Genomic DNA, 18,456 nt, shown 5'->3' on the forward strand with positions numbered 1-18,456 from the left:
CTGAATCACCCGTTGTTTTGCATTGAATGACAGAACGCACACGCGGACGACATTATTTTGTCCTTTTCTCTCCCCGCATCTCGCGAGAATTCCTTTGTGATCAAGAGCCCGCGTCTCTTCGCGGAGACAACGACGCGTCGCGTTGCGTCGCGGCCTTTCCGCTCGTGAGAGGAACTTTCTTTCTTTCTGAGAACTTCTCAATTCGCGAGTCTCATCGATTGCACGTACATACGTTCGACATACACGCAGTTTCCGTGCGCGACGTAAAAATCGTCGTTGAGAGCTGCAATCGAGTCCGTTTCTGAGTTCCTGTTTGTAACGGCGACTGAACCGCGCGCGAAATCGCGGCCAGAGGCGCACAATTAGCGTCGGTGTGTGTAAGCTTTTTGTAGAAATTTGGAGAGCTGAGAGCACAGAAACGGATGAGCGCGTCAACTTTTACCGGATATGAAGACTTGGACAGAGTGCGCGAATAACGCCGCTTTCATAATCATTTATCTACGTAGGACCGGCACGGTACATTAAACCGTCAACGAATCGCACGTTGCTTGATAGCTCGATTGTTCCGAGACGTTTTCATCCTGCGGATGAAAACGGATGCGCCGTTAATCAGAAAAATATCTTCTTCCACAATGAGTAAGAGAGTTTATGTAAAATTTGCACAAATTTATCTCCCGCGGCACGCATACCGTTTCTTTTTTGGTAATATGCCGTTTTTATTATTCACCTGCTGTCTTGCATTAATATCTAATGAACCGATGGCAAAACAGATTTTGAACAGTGTTGGGCATTAATAGATTAAAATTTTAATTGACTGAAATGATGAGAATAAACATCGAGTAAATTGTGATTGCATGCAACGCTCGTCTCAATCGATTATATCGATCAATTTCATCGATCAATGATTGATTTCATTCATCTCATCATCGATTAAATTATTTATAGTTACATGGATGATTGCTCGACGTTACTTAGATGAGGAAAGAAACGAAAAGACTTGTAGACTTTTAGACTTGTAGACTAGAAATTATTTCAAAACAAAAAATTCAAGCCGATTCAAACTAGTCGCTTCTCTCTCGGAGGATTCTCGCACTCACAGACAAGAGAATGCAACAGGCGCAAGTAATCGCATGGATTGTTTCGAAATCGTCAGGAACTTACTTACTTAAGCATTCTCTACGAGCGCGATTTTCGCACTTTGACGAGTGCTCTTCGCACGTCCGGCGAGGTTTGAAAACGAGAGTATCTTTCCCGATTAGCCGGTTAAACCGCGCGGAAAAGTGCGTGTTCGTCTAATCGCATGGCGATTTACTCCCTTTTGTGCCGCGAAATTGCATCGTGAAATCGCGAGATCATTATTAAATCAGATGCATCCCGGCGGATCGACGAAAGCGTGCAGCACGAAGAACACTCTCGCTCAGGATCGGCTGAGTAGAAATTTATATGCATGCCGATTACTAGCTTGGTACTACCACCATCCTATGCGCCACGCTAACAACGCTGCTATCGACACTGAATTTATCCCTTTGACGAGCCAAACTGAGAACAGTAAAAAATACCGCTTAAATCTTAATCTTCACTTGGGCGAAAGTAGGGAAGTGCATTTGACATTCGATCGCAATGAAAGATACAAAAAGATTGTAACATTCAAAGTTGCATCCTCGTTCGGCTCCTCGTCGTTTCTCCCACTTTTTCTATGCACCTATCTTCGAACATTCGCGTATAATTTTTTCGTACGATATAATTAATTCCCTGCAATCGCGCACGTAATTAATTGTCATTTGCAATATACTAGGTGCGCGACTAAGTTTCCGGGTTTCACACATGGATGGCGCTAACGACACACACATAGTCGACATACATGTCTGAAGCTGTGTTTTTTTATAGCTTGGATATTTGTTAACAATAACCAGACGTAATACCAACACATATCGCAACGCAAAAATATTTTTTCTAACAACGAAAATGTCGATTTTTGTGCCAAATAAACAGCATTTGCGGGAAGCTTTGCTTTTCTGCTTTAACTTGAAAAAAAGTGCAGCTGAAGCATGTCGTTTGTTCGAGGAGGCCTACGGCGAACATGCACCATCGAAAACTACCTCTGAAGATTGGTTTAAACGCTTTAGAAGTGGCGATTTCGACACTGAGAACAAGGAGCTCTCCGGAAGACCAAAAACAAGCCGGAGAACACCAATCTGCAAGCGATTATTGGATGAAGATGATACGCAAACACAAGATCAACTTGCGGAGCGGCATTAAACATGACTCGCCAAGGTATTTCCAAACGTTTACATGCCATGGGAAAAATTCAAAAGGAAGGAAAATGGGTGCCGCCTGAGTTGACTGAGAGACAGATGGAAAATCGAAGAGCCACTTCCGAAATTTTGCTTTTGTGGCATGAAAGAAAGAGCATTTCCTGCATCGAATTGTTATTGGCGATGAGAAGTGGATATATTTCGAGAATCCCAGACGCAAAAAATCGTGGCTTTCACCTGGCGAAGCATCAACATCGACGACACGGCCAAATCGCTTCGGAAAGAAGACAATGGTCTGCGTTTGGTGGGACCAGAAAGGAATCGTGTACTATGAGCTGCTGAAAAGAAGCCGGGCGAAACTGTCAATGGGCATCGCTACCGACAACAACTGATCAATTTGAACCATGCATTGCTCGAAAAACGGCCAAAATGGGACACGAGACACGAACAAGTGATATTGCAGCACGACAACGTTCCGTGCCATCGCACTTCCATCGTCCAGGACACCATGAAAACGCTGAAATGGGATCTGCTACCGCACCCGCCGTATTCGCCAGACCTGGTTCCTTCCGATTATCACTTGTTCCGGTCGATGGCGCATGGCTTGGCTGGGCAACACTTGGCCAATTTCGAAGAAGTGCAAAATTGGTTGGATGAATGGTTTCGGACCAAAGACGCGTCGTTTTATCGTCGCGGTATTCATGTATTGCCAGAGAGCTGGCAAAAATGTGTAGCCAGCGAGGGACGATACTTTGAATAAACCCTTTTTTGTATTCCTCTGGAATTTTTCCATTTTTCATTGATCAGAAAACCCCGGAAACTTAGTTGCGCACCTAGTATACCTGTATAATCGCATGAATGTCTCACCAAAGATCATTGTACATTGTACATGTTTCTGGACTCGTCTATCGCTCGTGAGCTCATCGTTCGAGTCCGACTCTGCTCTCGCTCGATGAGATGCTTTCGATTTCGCGTCTACTAATCGCATCCACCGCCACGCATCTCGTGCGAAAGAATAATCATGGTGCAACAATCTCGCATGGTCATCTTCGATCATTTAACGCGGCCAACGTCAGCGCAGTTAAAATATACACGGCTACGAAGTGGATAACTGCAGATGCAGTTACTCTTATGCAACGAAACGTCCACAATTGCGCAGATATGCTCGCAACACGCTTGTAATCCGGACGCAAATGCGGGTGCGAAACGTAGCACGCACGGAGTCGTGCGTGTTCAACGCGGAACAATTTCTGTGAGTTGAAATATTCTTCCTGTTAATCGTGTCAAACAGTCGGCGTAAAGAGCTTTCCTTTTATAGCAATCCACACGAAGGATTTTAAATGTTTTCGCTTCGGCGTTAATGTTGAAAACCACGATTCCCAACTAAGGAGAGTGTACTTTTCTCTCAAGTAATTTTCCCTAGAAGAAAAAATTTTCCCAAAGCCCTTTTCTCAGGTTACATCGCCGAAGATGATTCTTCAAGGCTGCGAAAATGACGCGACTTCCGCGATACGAGAGTTACCAGTTCTGCCAGTTAAATATTTATTAAGAGGACGCAAATCTGTTTGTAGAACGATGACTTTCAGTCACATAACTCTCTTATCAAGGCCTGCGGGATGTTGAGGATATAAACAGATGACTGCCGCGCTTCAAGAAAGACAGTCTCTTTGTACGTCTCTTGAACGCCGAAAAACACACACGGGGGCCGCGATGTGGAGGCGCCCGTTTTAAAATCTATTCATAAACGCGGAACGCGTCGGAAGAGAGGCGCTCCCCATTCGTTAAAAGGCGCACCGTTTTGCCGCGCACGATCGCATAAACTCGAAATTTAACTTCTTTAAAGCGGTGCGATGCACCGCGATCTTCTCTTCTCTGGCGCGTCGCCAGAGGGTAATTCAACGTCTCGAAGAGACGCTTTTGTTGTAGGAGGCAGTTCATTAATCTTCCACCGCGCATTTTTCCGATGATGCTTTTCTCGGCTTCCGCACATCGTCGACTTAGATCGATTGATCAATACGATGCGCTTGGTGGTATCGGGGAATCTTCGGATGAAGAATTGCACTCAAACGACAAGGAAAAGCAAGGTGAGCAGACGTTGCTTTTTAGCAACGTCTGCTCACCTTGCTTAAGCGCTAAATTTAAGATATAATCGTGTGTGTGTATGTGTGTGTCTGCGTGTGTGCGTGTGTGTGTGTGTGTGTGTGTGTGTGTGTGTGTGTGTGTGTGTGTGTGTGTGTGTGTGTGTGTGTGTGTGTGTATATATATGAGAAAGAGAGAGAGATTAATTAATTAATTAATCAATTAATTAACTTTCTGCACATAATTGCGAGTGTAATTTGCTATTAATACATATATATCAATATTATTACAACTTATATGTGTAATATATTTTTATTAATAATGCAAGCTATATTCTGACATTTTACACAGATTCTGCTATATAAATTAGTACAATTCGCAGACAGGAAGAAGGAAACTTCAGTCACTGCACAGAGAAAAAAGATTGGTTTTAAATTTTCTCTCCGTGTATATCGAAGAGTTTCAGGAATCCGGTAAGAAGTTATTTTTATTACAAGCATTGTCAGGACGGGGGAGAGGGGAGGGACGCCTTGAGTGGACGTGCGTTGAAAAACAATTGTGGAGCGAGCATAACGAACGTTGCGGTTTGTGATGTCAGATAATGTCTAAGAAACTCATCTTGAATATTCAACGCCACGAGAAATGCTTTCACCTTCGCTAGAAGTATCGACTTTGCTATCTCAAACCAAGGATGTTCTCGACGAAAAAAAGAACCAGATAAGGAACACGAGGAGACCTTCCGATCAGAGTATATAGAAGTTTCCCCTCGATGTAATCGCCGAATCTGCGGGTAAACTAACTTCCACGAAGAAACCGAAGCGTGGAGTAATATTGAAATCATTCCAGGTGACGTACAGTGGAGATCTTTTGCTATTTCCTGCTTGTAAAAACTTTGGAAGATCAATATCAAAGGCGAATGTTACTGGCATCATCAGCTGTATAAACATCAACAAGAGGACAAGGGAAGATAAATCTAAAATTGTTCACGGGGGAGAAAAAAGGAGGAAACACCCACAGTATATCCGTGCCGTATATCCTTAAAAGGACAGATGTCTGCAGAAGGAAGAGAGATTATTTGCCGACATTCAACCTTTCCTATAAGCAATTTGAACGTCCCATTCTACGTAGTATAGTTTATTATTTAATCAATATACTAGAGCGTTATTCAATTTATACCAATTGGTAACGCGCAATCATGCAATCCCAGAAACTTTCCACTAACGATTGCATGTACAGGTTGAGAGAGAGAGAGAGAGAGAGAGAGAGAGAGAATGTTGCTAACTTCCCAAAAATATTTACCATTCCTTTTCTCGAGCAATTGACTTGTTGCACACATTTTCGGAAAATATTTACTAAAATACATGATTATGTATGTAAGGCTGCAAGGCTAAATAAGTATATCATGTTTTGCGAAAAGACCTTCGACCTGTCAAAGCATATTATATATGCTTATATGTATAATATGATACGTATGTGTGTAATATGTTTACTTGAGAGAATATTTAACGTATCACATCGTGCATCTCGTTATCGGAAACCTGATAACTTGACATCTTAGAAATTATAAATCAGTTTACAACGAGAAACGAGAACTTGCAAACATGAACAACACTTCCTTTCTGCTCACAGGGAACAATATTTTTCTTCCTCTCAGTTTCAAAAATTGCTAAAATGATTATTCTTAGCGTAATATTAAGTGCCAAATTTTGCACTTGCAATTAGGTGCCAAAATTTGTCATTTTATTAAATCGTCGTAAAAAGCTCGAATATTTAAAAAAAGGAAAAATCCTCGTTAGATACTTAAAAAAAAACATCAAATTGATGTTGTACATTACATTCGTAAAAATTATTGGTTCTTCGAAGCTGGATAATCTCATTTCCTATTTCATCACTTTATTATTTTATTATAAATTTCACTTTTGTTTGATTTTTATCGATTTTTATCTTCTACTGCATTTTTATTTTCTTTCACAATCACGAGAATTCTTTACGTCATAATGCATGAAACCTAATACATGAGAGTAATAATAATATATTAGATTCGCACTCTGGTCACATATCAAGAAACCTGTATCAAAAGGCCAACCAAACAGCACTCACCTGTTCGCAGCTTCCCTCAACGGATTTCTCACGAGCGCATATCCAAAGCGCGCGCTTGTTCCGACTGCTTGCCCTCCGTGTCGCGAGATCTTCCCGCGCGAAAACAAATATAGACTCGCGGAACGTGATGAGTACAGGAGACAGAACGCAAGTGCGCGTTTTTTCTCTCCGCCTCTCGATCCGTGATTTCTCGTCGCGTCTGTTGTCGCCGCCGCCGCCGTCGCTTCACGTCATCGCTTCGCGAATGTCGTTTCTTCTCACCTATTCTTCCTCCTGTCCTATCCTCTTTTCCGTTGGACGGCCGCGTGCGTTTTCGTGCGCCGTCCGCGGCGGAGGATGCGACTCGGGGGCCGTTGGTAAACTAAACTGAAGTTTCGGTTTGCGGAGGAACGACTCTAATCTTCGAATCCCCCACCATTTCCGCGCCACGATGCCCCGTCAGGGACGGATCGTGGTGTGAGGTCTAATTAGATTGCTGTGTGAATTTGTGTTTGTAACGTTGTAACAAAAAGTAGCCCGCGTATTGTTCTTAGTACATGTTTCAAGGAAGAATTATAACCTTTTTAGTTCATATTTAATTTTTGCACGAAATAGAAACTTTGATAAAAATACGCATGTTTGTCTTCATTAGCTTTGTCTGTCAGCTTTCAAGAGCTCTTTGTCGTGATGACAAAGACAGAAATTTAAGATTTGTGAGTTTATTTGCTCTAATCCTTATTAAAATACTGAATCAGATTACATACGTATTTTGCGTTGATACTTTTAGTAAAGATTAAAAAAAAAAATATATATACATATATAAAGAAAAATAGAAGAAAAGTAAGGAGGAAAAATGTAAAGGTCTTCCCGCAATATGTGTGTATTTTCTCGAAAGATATTCTTTTTTCTTCTATAGTTTATATATGTATATAAATTATTATTAATCCCTTCCACAAGCAATGCGTATAAGTCTCGCGCGCCTGATGTCCCTCTCAGAACATCCGGATTCGCGCAAAACCCCCTCTCTCCGCTGACGGAACGGCCGCGGGGCGGGCGCGCAATGACGACTCACGTCCTTGCCGTCGATCCCGATCGGTCGACGTCGTAGATCTTCGCGTTTTCCCGACGGCGCGCTTTAAAGAGACGAGGGATTTACGGTCGGTCAGCATTTGCCGCAAGGCCTCAGAGGTAGGAGGTGTACGACGCTTCGCGCTCCGGGCGCGGCGCCACTCCTCTCTTCCTGCGGACGCGCAACGACGCGTAATTGGCTCCCGGCTAACTCGCGGATTAGATCGCAATTTATCTTGGCCTCTTTGACCCAACGGTGCTCCCCTCGATCGCGCGCGTGGGTCGTGAGGGCCAGCACGCGTATCCTCGCCTCGTACTCGGTAGCTTGCTTCTTCGCGGTCGTGGGTCACGTGGACCATTGTCGCGCGCCGGAGACAAATCGAAAAAAATAAAATGATCGCCCGATCAGAGAAGAAGAAGAAGGAAAAAAGAAAGAGGATGGAACGATCGAACGAATTACGTGGCCGGCGAAGCGCGATGCACAACCATGTCTTGAATTAAACATCACTTGGCATTCTCGCGTTTCGGTTTGTTGATACTTCTAAGCCTACGCGCGCAAGGATGCCCATGAATTCACAGAGATACAATTTGAGACTTGAACGAGTTCGCAAAGTAGGTGAAAGAGAGTCGGTGGAAATTTAATTAGTTCCCAGGTCGGAGAGAAACTTGTTTCTGTATCGAGCTATGTTGGATCTACACTAACGCAGGCCTCTCGATACAATCTGCATATATTTTATCGTGAGCGATCGCTCTCTTCGATCGCGTTATCTTTACCGTTCTTCCTTCCTCTCTTTCTTACTTTTGAAAGACAGAGTTTACGTACGCTTTATATTGAAAACTTAAAACGTGCATCCAACCAACAACTTTTACTGGAGTAATATCGAGAAAGAAGAAATCAATTGCATTTGCTCGACGCGATCGATTAAGCGTAACGATTAAACAAGCGAGAAAAACAGTTGACGGTGTATTCGGACAAATTAATCTTTCTGCTAACAATACTCAAAGCTTGGCCCGACGCGCCTCGTTGCATTCGTCGCTTACGAACGCACCGTTGAGCAATAATTTAGCAGAGAGAGGGACAGAGAGAGAGAGAGAGAGAGAGAGAGAGAGAGAGAAAGAAAAGCAATGGAGCGATTCCTCTTCGGCTGTTGTCAGGAACAAAAATATAATTCGCTATGGTATACATGGCCCACATTTGCAGAACGCGATAATGAAAGCGAAAGCTCGACGCGCGCGCTCGTGGTCAATGTCGTACTTTCACAGCATTTCTGAAAAATGAAAGATTTCGCGCGCGCGCGCGCGCGGATGCGGCGGAATACCTTATCAAGATTAACTCGCTCTCTCCTAATATAAAAACATTTCTCGATATATCAGTGGTCCTCGAACGACCAAAGTGTGAATAGCCGACACACACACATACACACGGAGAAGAAGATTTGGTTGTACTAACGTGACGCAATGAGCGAAGCAAACGTGTCTTGGTTAAGGGAAATTGGATTTCTGATTCCCTTGGACACTGTGGTTCACAAGAATTAGAAATTTAAGTTAGCTCAAGTATTTCTACGATCTTCGAATTTTTGTTAACGCGATGAACCGCCGATGAGAAAAGCCTCTATTATTAAAACGCTCTATTCTGAAATATTTACGCTTACTGAACTTAATAACTTGCTTACACGTGATCGTTGAGTAATTCGCAAAAATTGCGTCTGTACGTACTTAAAAGAAATCAAAACAAGTGAAGACTTCACTGCGTCAACAAAATTATCCTTTTGTCAGCAAAATCGTCAGTTGCAGTCACATTGAAGTGGGACGTGAGGAAATTCAGCATCGATTGAACGTAAAACTATAAAACATATTGCTATTTTTAATGGCGCGAAACGATTTTCTCGGGTTGAATCGACCGACTGTCTAGGAGGCTCACATTTCTGAAAGACGTCTCAAAAGTGTCTAAAAGACATCTTAATCTTTTTAAGATGTCTTTCAGACGTCTCCTTTTAGAAATTGGTGCTGTCTGAGCGATGCGCGCCGGGAATATCTGTGAGGAGATTTCAAGTTCAATGACTTTATCGCCGCCATCTGGAATTAATTGTTAATCCGACAATGAGCGTCGCGAAAAGCCGCATACGAAAAGAAGCGAAGCCTATTAATAATCTCATCGGCGACACCTCCCAGGCATCGAGTATGAATTATTCAGACATCATCGAGACTTCCGCGGCTCGCGGCTGTTACCTTTAAAGAACCGTGCGCGAGATTCAGCTACGGTGGATTTCGTGCGAGGCTGATTATCTGCGATTGAAATATAAGTCTCTGTAAAAAAAATGAACGATACAATTGGCGCAGCAGCGGCAACTTGACTTGCCACTTTTGTCAGCCGCAGCTTTGCACGCGTGTGCGTGTATGTCAGCGAGCGTGTGTGCGTGCGTACGAATTAAATAATTGCTCCGACATATATTATGCGGCGGTGAATGCGGAGGAGAGACTCAAGACAAGGTAAATTGTCTTAACTGCTAACAACCATTTCGACCATAAGCGCAATTGAGCGTGACGCAATTGAACCGATCGTGTAATGGTCCCAAACAACTCGTAAATCTGAGTTTCTTGCAGCAATGAGCGAAATCGATGATAACACACGTACACACATATAGATAGATATGTGCGTGTGGAAGAAACTTTGCAGGCAGCAAAATACACAAATGCGTCCTCAACATGTCAACTGTATGCATTTACGAAATTCCAAGACCCCGTAAAACTCCGAACTTACAAACAGATCCGATGCTGCCGGTAACAAATGAGTAAAAATTTCTACCTTTTCACTTGAAACTTCAAAAAATCAATTATCAGACGCGTATGGAAATTTTCGATATCTTTCTTTCGCAAAAGAATCCGAAATTTACCCAATAGAAAAATCATACAAGTCAAAGACAAATAAAATTGTGACGATTGAATTGCATTCGATATATTATGAAAATAAAGTGAAAATTTGCGAAGAAAAACTGAATTTCTTGCACACACCTAATAGAGTCGAATGAAGCGCCGTATAAGGATTTTCGGGTACATTCAATCAATAAGAATTAATTTTATGCAACGCTACGTGTATGAGAGAACATTCGATAGGAGGCGAGGAATTTAAATGCGGCACAATCAGTGGGATATAAGATCACTTAAGATTGATAAGAAAATATTTCAGGCCCTGTGGGGCGCAAAGCATGTCATAATCGGGCCGCGATATCGCGATAACCCTCCCACAAGAAACGATCACTCGCCACGAAAATCAGCCTAAAGGATCAGCCGCGAAGGATCGACGAAAGACAAACGGACTTGCAACAGTGCGTCTCGTCAGTTCGCTGCTACCTTTATTAAAAATGCAAAACGGTTGAGGCGACCCAGGTACAAAGATCATACAGTTCAAAGTGTGCGGCCTCGGCGAGCGCCGGACACCTCACGGGAACCAAAGTGACAGCCTCGATACCGGAAACAAGCCCGTACGAGCGGGTGCGAGTGCGTGGTGAGACCCTACGCTTCGTGATATCGGCAGTAGGTGCTGTCCTCGACGAGTGTCTCGGGAATCCACTCCTCCGCCGGAAACTGGTTTGAAAGACTCGCAGCGTGATTCTCCACTTCCTTGAGGACGCGCAACAAATTCCCGCCCACCAGCTTCTTTATGTCCGTCGCGGACCATCTCCGATCTCTGGTTAGCTCAGCCAGCAGCAGGGGGTAGCCGGAAACGTCTGGCAATTCCGTCGGCGGCCTGGACAAGTGTAACTCTTTGCCTCTGCTCTCTCACTCACCACGTCTCCGTGCTCAATGGACTCGCATCACTGTTCTTTTCCTTTTCTTTTTTTCTTTTTCCTTTTTTTTTTCTGATATGTTTATAATGTAATTGAATAAAATGATGGGTCCTTGTAAACGAGCGACACTTCGCGCGCGTGTAAAACTTTCCGAACGCCGAAACGTTATTACTCGGTTATTCAACTGCATCTCTACATAAAAAGAATGTTTCGAGAGGAAAACCGTTCTGTGTTATTGACGAATAATAAAAGGCACGCAGTAATATAAGGTTGGAGTGGTTCTTTAACTACCTCAGTATCCCATCGTAACCCGCGCCGAGACCCACGTGATTCACACCAGCTGTTCGTCTGATATGATTGATGTGAGCTGTAAAAACGCGAGCACGTACGTGTGTGCGTGTGTGTCTCAATTGTCTCTTATCTCTACGCGTAAGTTTCTCTTTTTTTCATTTTTGATGTTTGCTAATTCGACGCCGCCACTTACGCACCTATAATGTCGTACATGGAGGCCTTATCGCCGCAGCTCAAATGGGCGCTGTCGAAACTAACCATAACCAGACCTCCATTGAGGGACTGAAGCAAACAGAGACGAAAGCCGCATGATTAATTCACGAGCAAATATTATGTCACCGCGACGATACGCGGGGTTAACGTTGTATCTCGTATCGGACGAGTATTCGCATCCGGCTGGAAATCAGCCGTTTCGTGTTACATTCAACGTTACATCAGATGTTTCTTAGATCGTAGAAACAATGAAGATACGATAGAAGTCGACTTTTACACGATGCGCAAGTCGAAATCAAATTAAAAAGAAAGAGAATTAAGTTTTTAGCGTGATTAAAAATTGAGATTGAAATCGAGAAACACATATATACACGAGTGGAAAATTAAAAGTAAGATTCCTGTTTCTTTCCACGGTATCGTCTTGTCGTAAATATTTTCATTTTCGCAAAAAAGGGAAGACCCGAATGGATTCCAAATGGATTCCAAATAGCTGGCAAGAAAAATTGATTCTTCGGAGAATCGTCGATCGCTATCAGCGTGATGCGTTTGAAGTTAAAAAGACCGATCTAAATCTGAATCTTCGTTTATCCACCACAGTGTTTATCACAGTAACCCCCGAGAGACAGTGTCTTAAATAGATATGTTTAGCACGGCGGACGCACCACCCGCGTGCACGCTCATTCCTGGCATTCCTCTATCTCACCAAATTCCGCAGTACGTCGTCTGGGACGTTGCTCGAAGAATTACAGAGCGCCTTGGCCGCGCTGTGCGAAAATATGACCGGAGCCTTCGTCACCGCGAGAGCGTCTCGCATCGTCCTGATCGAAACGTGAGAGAGATCCACCAGCATGCCCAGGCGATTTAACTCGCGAACAACCGCCTTGCCAAATTCCGAGAGGCCGTTGCTGCGGAAATCAGACGGCTCGTCCGAGTTCGGATCGTCGACGGAGCACGAGTCCGCCCTGAAAATCGAAACCGGATCTCTTAATCCTATAAGGATAATTAACCAACCCGTTTTACCCGTACCAAAAGCCTTACACCTTACAGGGAAAAAAGCATTTTTAATAAGTAATATTTTAATAAGTAAATTTCTTTTTTACAATTATTAATCCAATCTCTGTGAAAGATGTATGGTTGTTATGTCGAGCGTATTCGATTTGATCTAACGGTTGTTAAACCGTACATCATACCTCTTCTCAACTTCGCTGTATTGCTTATTTTTGCTTAGATCTCAGCTAGTTTTAGACAAAGCTAGCTGGTAAGAAACCTTTGATTTTTTCTCGATTTATTGAATCAGTTGACTGATCGAAGAAGACCTCGTGATGGAAAAAACAACAAATATCTGAGATATCATCTAATGGAGGATACTAATGTGCAAGCTCCTCCTCATTCACTCTTTTCCAGCTATCGCGGCCGCGACGAGCTCTCACGCTTGTGTATCCCGTCCCGTCCAGGTGGTCAGTCGTGAAACTCACCACGGAGTATTACACTTGTGGGTCAGGGTCATGTAACGCGCGCCTAACCGGTGGAAGCTCCTCAGCACCGCCATGGAAGTGCCGATGCTGTGGCCACCCTCGATGCCCACTAAGCTGGCGATCACTCCGTCCCGATGAGCGTTCTCCAGCTCGCCGCTTGCCGTCACCAGTCGGATCCGCTTGGGGTAGCGCGTGGTCAGTCTACGCACGATGTCGATCTGCTCCAGGGTGAGCTGGACGGCGTCGAGGAACTGCGCCTCGCACGGCACGTAGGCCGACCAAAACTGCGCGCCGACGATACCCTGCTGCAGGCGGATCAGGTCGGTCTGCCATTGCGGACCCCAGCTGGAGTTGCGCGACAGGTCTTCATCGAAGGGGAAGTTACCCAGCTTCGTGTTACCGCGGTGCTTGCGAAGATTCCAGGCGAAGTCGTTGTGTCTGTTCGATTTGATTCGTACGGGCTTTGAGACACGATCGACGTTCGAGGGCGGCTACGAGACTTCATCCCCCGTTCATTTCTATAATTATCGCTTCGAGCTATCACCGTTACCCGTCGATCAGAGGAACCTCCGACAGCATTCTGCGGACCACTTGCAGCCTAGCTTCCAGCAGGTGAGAGCTTCGAAGCTCCAGGGCAAGCGGCAGACCAACCCCGGCCACCAAGGCACATCCGAGGAAGAAGAATCCAGCCATTACCACCCATCTCCTCACCACGCTTCGTCCTGCAACAATGCCCGTCATTAACAACTGATCTGTTAGAATAAGATGCAGTGAGACCGTGTCAAATCTCGAGAATCTTCTTCGACGTTAATGACGAGTAGCTGAGAAAAAGTAAATGTTTAGAGGAACGTGTAGGAAAACACACCCTGAAAAATACTCTCGTTTTTTAAATGCTTTTCTTCTCCGCGTCGAGAGGAAGAAACGTAGGTTAGTTTCACCAAAATTATAGTCATTTTCGGCGTCAACTTTTTAGTGATTTTACTCCGAGTGATTTTAATAAATTAATTTTAATAAATAGATTTTGTTTTACTTCTAGTGATTTTCATAAATTAATTTTAATGAATAAATTTTATTTTACTTCCAGTGATTTTAATTTAAATTTAATTAAAAAAAAAAAATATGGCAACAGCAATATACATATAAAATTATTATGACTGACACTATAGGAACATTTACATTTGACTGTTTGAAAAAGAGTTCTTCTGACTAGAATTCCATCGCAATATGATCATAATAGCAAATACTCAACACTTTTTCCTCAGTATGTGTCATGCAGAGAAGATCTGTTATGCTCTTATACGAGCTACGCTCTTACACAATCAATTTGCTAATTCTCCCGATATTTATCAATGATACGCGTGATCGATAAACAATATGATAAGAGCGACTCGTAACGGTGAGCATTGGCGGGACAACCGCAGCGCGGAATCCTCGCAGACCGGGAAGACCAGCCGAGCGTGGATCGTATCTATCCGCACGTGAAATCGCCGTAACCGAAACTTCGATCCGTCGATTGCGGCCGGATCGAGTGTGCAATGCAATCGGCTAGATCGCCGAGCCGTGAATAGAAATCACAGCAGATCGCGAAACGTCGTTGTCGCGTCGCCGCGTCCGCGTCGTCTCGCCACGCTCGTCGTTTCTCATCGCCGGTTGCTTTTCTTCGCTCGCCTCGCTCTCGAGGCTTTACGTAAGCGCGAGCTCGTTGACGTGCGAAATTGGAGAGAAAAGAAAGAAAAGTCGAAACTGTCGTTCGGCCATCGGGAACGGCGCGGCGATTCGGGCCGGGGAAGAGCGAGCGAGAGAGAGACGGCGACGGATTTGATAAGGTAATCGAGAAAGCGCGGGGCGATCAAGCGCGGCACAAAGAAATTAAATCTGTATTATAGTCTGAGCCAACATCTCGCACTCGTCATTATGCTAATTGCAATGATTATAATCATTATCAATGGTCAGACACGTGAATATGTATGTTTAAGTATGTATGCACATCTAAGAGCAGAAATATCGAGTTACCGTAAGAAGTTTTTTTTATTTTCTTATTAAATTTGTTTTTGTTTCGAAAATTTGATTGTGAAGGAGAAAATAAATGGCCCTTGTTAGATATTTAAAAGAATATCAAATCGATGTTGTCCATTTCATTCGTAAAAATTATCAATCCTTCGGAATTGAATGATTCCGTTTGTTCTTTTGACGAATATTTTATCCGCACCAACCTGGTAATTTATGCATCTTTATTCGTTACTTATTAATTTATACTTATAAATTTATTAATTATGTAATAATCGTTTATAAATGAGAGATATCTGATTCCTTCACATTATTGAATTATTTTATCTAAAGTAAAAACCTGTCACGCTAATTTCGTGTAATATTTTTCAGTATAAAATGTGTTCGAAGCAGAATCAAAGCGTTTGAGTTCCACCCTGAGATTAGTAGATCGATAGTGTTAGTAGAGCGTGAAATTTCACTGAATAATAAATAGCTTGAAATATCCCAATCTTATCGTCTACAATAATGAGATTGTACACTTACTGCTCTCTCTCGGCGATTCTTTGCTTTTGTCGAAGGAAGTCGAAACACCGGTGTCCTTGATGTGAAGTGCATCACCGTTAGGCAATTTTCTCAGTTCCGTCGAGGAGAGTTGCAGACAGGTCTGCAAAATTTCGTTGAATTACCGAGCTTACGAGTAGGCAACATCACTTCCACGAATCAAAACATCGCAAAGATTGCATAACTACTTATCTCCGCGTTGCATGACTATCTTATTATGCCGTTATTAATAGCTCATAATTGATGAAAAAAAAAAAATACAAGCACCGAGGGAAAACGCGTTTACCTTGAAAAAAAGTAAAAAAGAGAAAAGAAACAGTCAAAGAAAAGACCGCTCGATGCAGTCGTTCCTGAATTCACACGAAGTTCGAAAACGTCCGGAAGCTGTCGACAAATGATTTTTACTCTCAGTGCTCAGTAAACACCAATCAACACACAGTAACATTACATCAATATTATAATTTCTCATTCGCGGAGAGAAGGTGATGTAAGTGTGTAAAATGACACTGTTGCGTACAACACAGTGGCATTGTCCAGCGAAAAAATTGTAACACTGACGTAACGTTAATGTCAGCCAGTATTTATAAACCAACGAAATATAAGCAGTGATTCTCGAGTGTTACAGCATACAGTGGGCACAGCGTTTCGTCGCTTCGCACAATCGTAAGTCGTCTCTGGTCGCTTTGCGCAAAGAATTACACCGAGGACAACGGTACAGCACGCGCGTACATGTACGTTCACTCGGTTGACTCGGTCATCAGTTGCGAGAGAGGTGCACCGCAAATGATAGCCCTCTCCCTTTCTCCGGGAGGGAACCTTGGGTAGCCACGATGGGACAATTAAGAGGAAGCTTTCGGGATCGAGCCATAATTAACGAGGGAGTTTTAATAACGTCCGTTCACGCAACCTACCTCCAAGATGTCGACTTCTTTCCCTCTGGGAGGCGGCGGATGATACACCATGCCGCCTTTGCCGACACCATACAGCTCGAACATCTTTCTCACCCTAATCCCACTGTCCGCTCCTTACCCTTGCACCGCGGTTTTTGCCAGTACCGTAAATACTGAACGAACGTCGTCTCCGGCGCAGCGAACCGGTCGGCGCACGCGTCAACTATATCGACCCGCTCCGGAGAGCGGTTCAAATCCAAAAAATTATTAGCGATCCTAGACGCGGGTGCGACGAAAGAACTCTTGGTTCTTCCCCTCAAGCCCAATTGCGCGATGGTCAGTCGATTGTTGTCGTTAACTCTCGTGTGCAACCCCCACGAAGTCGCGTCGAGTCTTAATCGTGCGCAAGAGCGGCGTAAACAGCTCGTTGAAGTAATTATTCCGACGATTACAATTGTCTCATTCTGTGCAGCTCGACTTTACCGCACAAACAAGCCTGTTGCATGAAATAAATTATTTATCGGATTTGGAAAAAAAAACATATATGCTGCGTCAGCCAGAAGCTGGCTTCAGCCAGTTTCACGGTGTTGGCCTCGGGTAACAATCTATGCTTCGTTAAAGACGTCTGGTGTTTTAAAACGTTTTATATTATTTTGCCGTTGTTCTTTCTCTTTCTTATATACGTCCTGAAGAGATTGCAGATTTCTTGAAGGGAGCAAAATCTCGCTCTCTGGGAGTGGGATTTATCGTGTTACATAAAAATAATCATGCTCACTAAAACGTAACGCTGAGAGTAAGTAAGTCAATTCTATTCACGTTCCCGAACGAAGTATATCTCTTGTTCGTTCGTCTTGACATCCGACAATTTGACATTTGACAATCTGTCTTGTTTATGTATTAAAGCATTCCATACGATGGCAATATCAACTTACACCCAGAAGTTTCAATTCAAGTTTCACGATATATTCGGGTGTTCACAAAGCATCAGCAAACACCCGTCAAATATTCTCGTAACGTTTTCTCTTTCTCTTATTTAATTAATATCATTCGATAAAAAATATTCGTGCAGCCGATATAACGCTACTCGAATATCGATAGTCCGCATCGAACCGGAACTCACAAGACAGGCAGCGCTTCCTGCTGCGCACTGATGGACGCAGACACTTTCATATATTCCTCTTAATGCAAGACCTGCTGCCATCTAGGAATCTCAATTCGCGCTAAGAACCGTCTACGTTTATTATAGATGTTATGTGTCATATACATTCTAAAATGTATTGCAACATCCTAAGACATGCTTCGCTCATAATACCTTAGACGCAAGGAGAATCATTTGATATCTTAGAATTGAAAATATTTTTAAAGTGACGCATGCGCGAAAAAAGAAACGGTCGTACAAAAGACGCAACAAACCGTCGGAGCAAAAGTCGTATTCGAAATTAACATTTAACTCTTCAGGATACATTGTATAATATGACCATTTTATACCACACTGTGACAAAGTGGGTAAACTTTAAATAAAATTACGATTAATAAAGAAGATTAATTTTTTTGAATTTTCTATCAATAAGAAAGATTAAATTTTCCAATTTTCGTCTGGTCCCGAGGAGACCAGACGACGACAATTCGGTTGCCGAAACAGAATAATTCTCGCAGCTGATTTCTATCCAAAAACCAAAAGTAACTTTAGTCGTCTCAACTTAAGGAATCTTGAGCAGCCACAATTTCCGGATTTAATGAATATTTCCGGTCACGACGTAACATAAAG

The 18,456-nt window shown here is 43.3% G+C and overlaps 1 protein-coding gene across 2 annotated transcripts; it reads right to left on the minus strand.

Moving 5' to 3' along the window:
* Positions 1–10,812: 10,812 nt before the first annotated feature.
* LOC105181889 (dipeptidase 1) lies at positions 10,813–16,893 on the minus strand. Of its 2 annotated transcripts, none has more exons than XM_011138958.3 (8): positions 16,710–16,893; positions 15,781–15,901; positions 13,799–13,970; positions 13,249–13,686; positions 12,477–12,735; positions 11,758–11,842; positions 11,561–11,636; positions 10,813–11,229 (listed from the first exon to the last, which is right to left on the minus strand). In XM_011138958.3, the coding sequence occupies exons 1-8, from the start codon at positions 16,791–16,793 to the stop codon at positions 10,995–10,997; spliced, it is 1,470 nt and encodes a 489-aa protein (XP_011137260.1). In that variant the 5' UTR covers positions 16,794–16,893; the 3' UTR covers positions 10,813–10,994. The 2 variants fall into 2 exon arrangements, with proteins under 2 accessions (XP_011137260.1, XP_025163262.1); XM_025307477.1 differs by lacking the exon at positions 16,710–16,893 and adding an exon at positions 16,429–16,664.
* Positions 16,894–18,456: the final 1,563 nt, after the last annotated feature.

The sequence above is a fragment of the Harpegnathos saltator genome, unplaced genomic scaffold, assembly GCF_003227715.2.
Source record: "Harpegnathos saltator strain DR-91 unplaced genomic scaffold, Hsal_v8.6 scaffold89, whole genome shotgun sequence".
Taxonomy (NCBI): Eukaryota; Metazoa; Arthropoda; class Insecta; order Hymenoptera; family Formicidae; genus Harpegnathos; species Harpegnathos saltator.